Source organism: Mastomys coucha, unplaced genomic scaffold (assembly GCF_008632895.1).
Source record: "Mastomys coucha isolate ucsf_1 unplaced genomic scaffold, UCSF_Mcou_1 pScaffold5, whole genome shotgun sequence".
Taxonomy (NCBI): Eukaryota; Metazoa; Chordata; class Mammalia; order Rodentia; family Muridae; genus Mastomys; species Mastomys coucha.
Genome location: NW_022196911.1, coordinates 7,542,071 through 7,551,720, shown reverse-complemented (window position 1 = coordinate 7,551,720; position 9,650 = coordinate 7,542,071). Strand labels below are relative to the sequence as shown.

Sequence of the window (9,650 nt, the reverse complement as noted above, 5' to 3'; positions counted from 1 at the left end):
CCCGGCCTGTTCTTAAACTCCGGACCGCGGAGCGCGCGCAGGGCTTCCCTTTGCCTGCAGGTCCCGACGCGTCTCTGCTGTCGCTGCCGCCTCCGCCCCGCCGTACAGCCGACTAGCCGAGGACCCACGCAGAGCCACCAGCCAGCCAAGATGCCCAAGCCAGTAAGTTGTCGCTGTTCCGGAGCGGCTGGCGTGCGCCAGGCCGGGTGTCCCCAGGGAGTCACCTTGCACAGGCTGCTGGGCAGCTTCTGTAGAACCGAGTTCGTTTTTTGGTGTAGGGCCGCCGACCGCCCTCTTGTTACCTGTGGACGCCTTTGCGACTCTCTCTAGTCTACTTTGTGGGTTGGTCTTTTTCGGACTGCTTTAAAAGTAGACACTTAGTGCAACCTCCAAGTTTCTTAACTGCTGCAAGTCGCAGTGAAGCTTGGTGGTTTCTCACACGACCGACACCTGCTCGCCCAGTTCCTTCGAGCGACCGAAACCACTAGCAGCCCACACCTTCCTGGGCGGTTTGAAGGGCATTTGGGAGAAGAGAGGCTTTGTGCCTGGGATAGCCTGGTTTCAGCCCCTTTCTCGACGGCTGGGGAGGCGCGGCCAGGCTAAACAAGGGTTTTGCTGGTTGCAGCAGGATCCCTATCTCGGGGAGGGTTAGCCGTGGACTTGAATTGCAGATGAAGCAGTCCCTGAGGCTTGATAAGGAGGCTCACTGGGCACTGGTCGTGAACTTGGGCTAATTAACGTGCTGCGAGCTTGCCACTCTGTTCTTGAATCTGATTCTGTTGCGATTGCTGGAGGGACAGGGTTGGGAGTGGGGAGGACAACTACAAGGCAGGCCCTCAGTGTGTATATATTCCACCCGCCTTTATAATGCGGGGGCGGGGGGGCTGGTGACTGGGTAGAGGGAGAAATTATGTCTTGTCTATTTCATTTTTAAGTTGAGATGGAGAAAATAATTAAGACTAATAAAACTACAAAGAGTTTTCTTAATAAACTACAGTTCATTTCTAGTCCTTAGGGCATATCTGTTTTTACTACGTTTTTTTTTTGTGTTCTCTGAAATCTTATTTCTGTTTCTATCAGTCTTAAGCCTATTTTCTGTCAGGTCAAAGAATTTACTCTAAAAACGGATAATAGGTCCAAACATACAGTTTTTGGCCTACGTTATTCATAGGGGAGCGTATTTTGACCTCACACAAATGCATTTCAAACTCAGAAGTGACTCATCCAGGTTCCACTATACCTGTGGTATAAAACTGGCCCAGGATGTGTTACTCTGGTGCTGCAGCAGATGCTGGGGTGGTGGGGTGGGGGGTGGTGGTCAGTACATTAGTTCTGGGTGTGTTTGTTTGTTTTTTCATTTTATTAAAATATACCGAGATGGTGGTGGTGGTGGTGGTGAAGTGCGGAGCCATTTCCAGTTGCTTCTTTTGTTCCCTCTCTTTACAAACTGTAATTTCTTTATTCTTAGTTTTTTAAATTATAAGCTACACATAGCATATAATTTATCTTTATAAACCAGTTTTAAATGTGTCGGTCAGTGGCATAAAATATATTGTTGATCAGCCATCACCATTGCCCATTTTTCCAACATCACTAGTCTATATTCTCAGTCCTTGTACAACACAAATCTCTGTTTCCCCAGACGCTGGTGATGACCGCACTGTTCTACTTCTGTATATTAAGTAGAGACCTCACGAGGACAGAATCACAATAAGTGCTCCTTCCAGTTTCCATTAGTATAAAGTGTTCTAATCCCAGACACTCCACTCCACTCTGTCAAAGTTACCTCATTTTTAAGGTTCTCTCTCTCCCCCTCTCCTCCCTTCCCTTCTCCCCTTCTCTCCCCCCACCCCTTTATGGATGGTAGTTTCGATTTCCTGTTTTAAAGGTTTTCTGTGGTAAGAACTTTGTTCTGAAAAAGTAAAGAACTGTTGAGGTGTTATCTGAGGAAGGGTAGTCATGGTCTGTGTGTCTATCAGCTTCAGTAACAGAGTAACTTCTATGAAGTCTGTTCTACAATAGCCAGAGTTAACAATTTGCAGACTTTGCTGAGAAGGCTCCTTTAGGTGCGGGTGCATGCCTGCGGGAGGAAATCCCCTACCTGCTGGGTGAGAGATGATGGCCTGTGGGGCTGAGCCCTGGAAATAGCCCTAGTGACCACCTCTACAACTGTTACCTGGAAACTGAATTTGTTAGTTTAGTGTATTGGGGAGTGTGTGTGTGTGTGTGTGTGTGTGTGTGTGTGTGTGTTTGGGGGGGAGTGTTGCTGATTAGGGTTTATTTATTCCTTGCCTGGGTAAATGTTAAATGAAGCATTCACGAGTAAACTCCTTAGGTATGTCCTTTAAACAAAAGGTGATTGATTCTATCTAAGCCTAAAGTGAGAATTTCCTTGTGGTTTGAGTGGGTGGGATGCTTCACTGGATTAAGGGGCAATCCCAGTTAACCACAGATACATCTAGATTTCGGCCTCTTTTTTTTTTTTTTGGCCTTTCACGTGGTGGGTGATTTCTTCTCCAGGCCCAATTAGATGACTTTGTTCATAAGACAGCAGGTAGAGATGACATGATATTTAGACCCCGAGTATTAAAATGTTGGATGTTTATTCATTCAGCAAGCAGAGCGCCTGGCACAGAGGGGGCAACCTGGTTCTCTCCCTGTGGGGACTCACAGTCTGGTTCTCCAACCAAGACAGAGCTTAGCGCATTAACGTGCCGTCCAAGAAGGAAATGTCTACCAGAAAAGAGTAGAGGTTTAAGACAGCCCCTGGGTAGGGTGTGGTGGTGGGAAAACCCGGATGGTGGCCCTCTGGAGAAGCCTAAATTTTGTCTTAATTCTGCTGGGAGGCATTGGGGAGGGTCTGGCACTTGAGGAGGGACAGCTGTGGCCTGTGACTGCTCTTGATTGCCTTGTCACTTTGGCACTCCATCTGATAGGAGTGATGGGCTTCCAAGGAAGACAGTGGGTGCTCTGGAGTGCACCTTGGCCTCTGTTCATATGGTGCCAGAATTGGGCGCTGCGTGGCCTCCTTGGGGACACGGGTGGGGTTAGCAGAAGGAGCGGGTGCAGGAAGCAGTTGCACAATCCTTTCAGGCAAGGTAGCCTGGGAGCTCCTCTCCCCCTCCCTTCTCTCTGCTTTCCCTAACCTGCTATCCTGGTCCGGTGGGAAGCTGCAGGCAAGCCTTAGAGAGAAGGGTGTTGCCTTTCAAGCCACCGTGATCTCAGATGTCTCCCGGCCTCGCCGCTGGAGAACTGCTTGTCTGCCTCACGCACGCACACACAGAGATGCCTTAACCAGGCTTACGTCTAAGGTGGTGCTAAGGCTTTTTATCCTTTGAATATCTACCGTGAACTAAAACTCTTCATTTTGCATTGCTGAGGTCTGGACTCAAGGCTCCATGTATGCTAGGCGAGTCAGTCAAGTTAATTTCTGAGACAATCATACCTCTTTGGGAATATTGCCTTTCACTTGAGATTTTAACAGGGAACAGATTTTAATGAATATACCCATAGGTATTATTTATTAAGTGCACACAGGCATGCACACACACACACACACACACACACACACACACACCTTCATTGAGAAGAGCACGTGGACATACTCCCTCCCCTCCCCTCTTCACCCAGGGCAGATGGTGAATTAGGTGGCTAAGGTTTTGGCATGTGGCAGCGAGAAATGCTGGCTAGGGTTACCGATGGGCGCCATCATCACACAATAAAGCCTGATGAATATTTATAGCTCATCCTGGAGTTCAGCAGACATCCGCTCACGTTCCTGTGAGAGGTGTTGAGGCCCCGGATGGTAGACACAGAGGTAGCCTGGTTCACAGACTGGTTCAAGGCAGACAGTAATCGCTGTAACTGCTGAGCTGTGGCTCTGACTGTTGTGGGAAGGAGTGCTGAGCAGTGAGGAACTCAGTGCGGTAGGAAGGGGGAGGAATTAGGGTTCCGGTTGGAGCCTGCTTGACTGTGGAGGCAATCAGGTTGCTGTGCCCGAGTCAAGTCATACTTTGGCATTTTAGTCTTAACTCAGGTTTTGACCTTCTGGAAGGAGCAACAAGGATGAGTGACCGCCTGGACCACGGTGATAAAAGTGTGTGTGTGGGGGAAGAAAACCCCACTGATGGTAGATCAGATACGCTGGGCACCAAGGGCTGTGGCCTTCCGGTTTCTGTCTTGCACAGATGAATGGGTGCTGGAGAGCAGTGAAGGGGGTGGCAGAGAACCGGCTTTTTGTACACGTTAATAACGTTGAAAAGCAATTCTTACTTTTTCATAGTCTGACCTCAACCTTACATTGCCATTTTGGACTCTGGCTTGTAAGCAAGGTGCGAAGGGAGCCTAGTAGGAGGGGACTCCTAACTCCAGGAGGACTTCTGACTCCAGGGGACTCCTAACTCCAGTCCTGCTGCATGAGGTTCAGGGGCTGAGAGCTCAATTTGGTAGTGGCTCTTGGTTTTCAGAGGCAGGGAAAGCCCTTATCCCTGTGAAACTTTTCTCTGGCTATTTCTTCTTCTGCTTCTGTCTGTTGCCACCCTAACGGTAACATTGTGATTTCCTAACAAGATGGGACTAACTTGTTAATAATATTTAGACCCCGGGGAAGAAAACAGCACCACCTAGCGAGTTGTAACTCCTTTTCTTAATTTTTGAGATGGAAACTTCTGTGACCCTTTGACCTTTGAGAGAGAGAGCCCTTTCTCCCTTTTTAACATTTTAGTTAGGAGCAGATTCTTGACTTTTAGTTTTTACTTTACGCTAAAGACGGGAAGTTTGTAGCATCCTTCCCAACATGCTCACCCTCCTTGGCTTTTGATTTCCGGAGTAAAGACTACCGTTTGTCAGTCAGATAATGATGGAGAGTCCTCTTGAAGCCCAGGCTGCCTCCCTGTGTAGCAGAAGACAACCTTGAATTTTTGCTCCTCCTACCTTCAGCTCCCAGGAACTGGGGTTTCATGTTGGTGCCAGGGCTTCCAATCTGTGCTGTGCTGGGATCAATCCCAGCACTCTCTTACCGCCGGTAGGCGAGCACTCTACCAATGAAGCTTCATCCCAAATGTTTGAAGAACCAAGGGGTAGTGCTGGAGATGGATGGCTCAGTAGTTTAGAGCACTTGCTGCTCTTGCAGAGTACCTAGACTTGTTTCCCAGCACCCACCACAGCAGCTCACATCTTCTGTGTCTCCACTTCCAGGAAATGTGACCCCCCTCTTCTGGACCCCTCCAGTACTGTATGATATGCAGGCAAAACACTCATTTATATAAAATAAAGTTACAGGACCAAACAAAACCATTGTTATAATGTGACTTAGAAACTTTGACTAAGATATTTATTACCTAGTTAAATGTACGTTATTTTTTTTTTAATAAAAATGCAGAGAACCACTACAATCTCATGATGTATACTGCTTGCTGTTAGAGAAGCCATCAACCTCAGTTTGTCATTCAGACCAGAAAAGGTTTTAAGTGCAAAAGATGCTACCTGGGGTAAACTGAAGCAAGGCTTTGTGATGTTCAGATAGCTAATCTTAACATACCATAAGCCTTGTTAATCCTGTGCGCACTTCTCAGTGTAAACTGTCAGCAAAACTGAGTTCTCGGTCAAGCATCCCCATGACCTTCATGGGGAAAGAGCCACAGAAAATGTTCAGTAAAAGCGAACTGTCTGTCTCCCACATCTTCTGTTGTCAGAATCCCCCGGGAATTCTGCTTCCTGTCTGTGGTGAGTGGGCCTGGTTCTAGGGTGTGCCTGGGAGGAGTTCTGTTGGAGAAGGTGGGTGCAGGCAAAGGTGAGGTAGGACAGGGATCAGGATCAAGCAGGCGCGCCAGGGCAGTTCTCCATGTTGGCCGGTTGCTGGGGGCAGATAAGGTTGAGGCTAAGAGTGTTTCTGGCCGCAGGCTGGTTCCGTTTTTTATTTTATTTCATTTTCTCATTCAGTAAGGACCTTTTATTTACTACAGATAGATGGCAATGCAGTTTCAGAGGGAAGGAAAACTTAAGGAACAGGTTACCCCTTTAATATATCTGAGAGAACAAAGTTTAAAGGCTGAAAGAAAATTCTAACGTCAACTCAGCTCTCTCTGATGCAAATAAGGGTGGGGTGTGGGGGTGTCACCCAAGAGCGGGCCACACAGCTCAGTACAGGTTTAGCATATTTTGTTTCTCTTTTTGTGAACTTGAGGTCACTTTCCACAGACAGCTTCTTTTTGTTGTTTTTCTTTTCCTTTTGCCCAAGAGAAGGTAATCCAACGTTGCTGGGGAGGTGGGGGTAGGGTAGGATGGGGGAGATGATTGACACAGTGGATGGTGGAGGCCTGTCTTTTCCTTTAAGTATGGGACAGGTGAACCCTGACTTAAGGCCTTCGGTTTTTTTTCCTAAGGTCTCCCAGCTAAGAATGTTTTTTTTTTTTTAGGGTTTTGAAGCCTTGTTTTAAAACACCAAAATAAGGCTCTTAAAGCCTGAGCTATTTACCCTCCGGGCCTTTACAGAGAACAGGGCCAGTCCCTTGCTTCCAGGATAAAGGTAACTATTGTCAGGGTTTTGTTAGACCTTGTGCAGATTTTATGGCTAGGCCAATATTTGGAAGGTGAACCACTCCTTCGGTTCTAGTTTTTACAAAACCATTCTCGTAAAACAAAGAAGCTGTTCCTGGTCGGTTCATTCTGAGTCCATCCTGTGTCCTGAGCAAGAGACTCCCATTAGGAAAAGTATCACAGAGTGCAGGCAGGGCTGAGGTTGAACAAGGCTAGTGCTAGTGGCTGCTCTTTGTTTCCTAGGGAAAGTGGCAGTATCTTGTGTCACCTCCTAAACCATTGTCTCATGACAGAGCCTTGGCACACTCTGAGAGCAATTTGTACCTGATATTTGAGTTGGGGAAAGAGACTGTCTATAAATTAGTTGCTTTTTTATCATTGAAAACTTAAAAAACTAAAGCTAGCAGGAGTGACCCCCAACCCCTTGCCCTCCTCATATTTCACAGACCTTGGCTCTCCCTTTGTGTTGTTTGATAAATTGTATATTTGTGCCTCTTCAGGCTTTACAGTGAGATCAGACGGTTCAAGCATCAACAACAAAATACCCAAAACATCATCTGCTTCCAGAAAGACCTTTAAGTTTTTTCGTTATTAGCTGATTGATTCATAGAGGGTGGTAGGAAGTACAAAGTTGCCTCTAAGCTGCCTGCCTACTTGTAAGGGCTCAGGGGATAGAAAAGTGTGTGTCTGTGTGTGTGTGTGTGTGTGTGTGTGTGTGTGTCTGTATGTGCTTGTGTTTGTGTGTAGTGTGTTTCATATACTCATTCTTGTGCTTGACCCTGGTGGGTTCTACTTGCAACTACAGAATTCTCATCTAATTGAAAGCTTCCCCACCCCATGATGGTCATTCTTTTTCGTCCGATTTAGACAGCCCAATGAACTAGACAGCAAAATAAAGTCTTCATTTGCTGTTTGACTCTCGTGGTGAATACTGCTCACACCCCTCCAAACGCACAGTGCTGGGGTTGTTGGGACCTGGGAACATGCTGGCTGACAACAGAGGGCCTTCTAAGATTGGATCATTGTTGCCTCCGTGGCTCAACATGGTTAACACATCATGGCCTATCGGTTTCCATTTGATGTACAGTCTCTCCTTTCCTGAATGTGCCCCCACTGTCCCTCAGTGGCCAAAAGCCAAGGAAAGTTAGTACCGCCCAAAATAGCCTTCTGCCAAGAGGTCATGGGGATCAGTGCCTTCCTCAGCTCCTCCTTAGGGAAGGACCTACCTGCTTTCAAGGGTTGATATGTAATGGGGGTGGGGGGTGGAGGGACAGAGATGTGGAAAAGCAGACAGACGGCCATTGCATGTGATCAGGCATTGCCAAGGTGTTGAGTTAACTTTTATTATTAGTTTATTCTTGGGTGAAGAGTTAAAACGATGGGGGAGAATGGGCAGAGTGTGCAAAGTGTGATAGGTTTTGTGTTTGTTCATTTCTAGCAAATCACTTGCGCTGTCAACTAGACCTTCCAGAACCCTGTCTTGATTGACATGTCTCTAAAACTTGGCTTTCACGTAGATTTGGTGGTGGATGTGCATCAGTATCTTCCTGGTCCGCTGAGACACGGCCATCGTTTCTCAAATGCTTCGGGTCAGGGATGTGGGTTGAGAGTGTTTGCTTGTGTCTCCGTGGTGGTATCTGTAGATTTCTCCTTCAGTTTGTCTTTGCACAGGATCTAGCCTTCATCTTCATGTTTGTGAAGAGAAAACTGATCTAGAGGCGACATGGTCAGCACAGTTTAGCTTGGTCTGTCTTTATGGAACAGGGTGCTGTTAGCGATCTCACTGAGATACTGAGGTATTGGCGTACATACTGCACCGCTGTTTGGATGGGCCTCCGTGGCCTTAGCCAGGGAGGGAGGGTTGGAACCACTGTGTGCCTTCCTAAGAAGCGGGCTGGAGAGGAAGTAGTGAGTAGCAAAATGTATTAGTTGGATTTGGACAGACCAACCATAAAAGGACCTGAAGGCTATGTGCTGAAGTTTATGGGTGGATGGGATTTGAGATCCTTAAAATACACTAAGTTCTTATTTCTCTCTCTCTCTCTCCCATTCTCTCATTCATATTCTCTCTCCCCTCCCCCTTCTCCAATAGATGAAGCACTCCAGGGAGTAAGTGGTATTAAAATTGGAGGGAAGTGTGCTTGGAGTCTGTGTAAGCTTCCCTTCCTTCTAGTTTTGTGACGATGCCTGTTGGAGAGTTTAGTTCCTTATGGGAAAGGAGTCAATGGCTCAGTGGGTCAAGGAGCTTACCATCAAGCCTGAGGGAGGATCCGAGTTGAGTTCCATCCCCAGAGCTCATGTGGTGGAAGGAGAGGATGTTCTCTGATGTCCATACCCAAAGCACACACATGTGCAGGCACATGGGCACACTCTTGCACTAGTATACAAAAGAAAACATATTACAGGTGTGGGAAAGGGAAGAATTCTTCACTGTTTCCTCACAGAATGAACGCGTATTCCAGTTGGAAATCAGGTGAAGCCCCTGATTTGGGGAGCCGGCTCAGAGTCTTAGTATTTATGCTGAGGGGTTCTCCACGCAGCTCTGCAGTGACGCCACAGTGCTGTAGGTCACCTGTGTGTGGCCGATCAAATGAACAGTTGATGTCATTGCAGCTGGGCCTCCGCCCCCTCCTTGGCACACATGCTTTTGAGGCAGTTTCTCACCAGAATTGCACTCGACATGGAAACCTACAAACTCTTGGTTCCCAGCTAGCCCATGGTTAGTATTTACTTACAAGATTTGGGGTAGGGAGGAGGTGTTGTGGCCCAGGATGGTATCTCACTAGCAAGTCTGTCGGCCTTGAAAATTGGAAAGGAACATAATAAGATAGGAGGTATCTACTGAGTGGAAATCTTATGCAGCCATTTTAGGAGGTCTGTGTCCTGGTGCTGAAGGCAGGGTGGGTGGGAAAGGGGCAGGGAACACAGCTGATGGGTTGGGAGTGGTTAGTGGTAATAAGGGCTGAAAAGTACCTCTTATCCCCTTACCCCCACCCCAGTCAAGTACTTGTGTACAGAACCCTTTTGTGGCATTTGGCTATAACAACATGCAAATTGATGAGTTTGATGTAACCTAGTAGAACCTCAAAAACAGACATTTTTAAAAACACAAG

General features: G+C 47.2%; 1 protein-coding gene across 1 annotated transcript in view; it reads left to right on the top strand.

Moving 5' to 3' along the window:
* Positions 1-9,650, top strand: part of Ezr (ezrin) — a 45,110-nt gene continuing 35,460 nt past the window's right edge. The window contains exon 1 of the mRNA XM_031350956.1: positions 1-162. Within this exon, the coding sequence (XP_031206816.1) occupies positions 151-162 (12 nt within the window). The 5' untranslated portion in view covers positions 1-150. The remainder of the gene's footprint in view (positions 163-9,650) is intronic.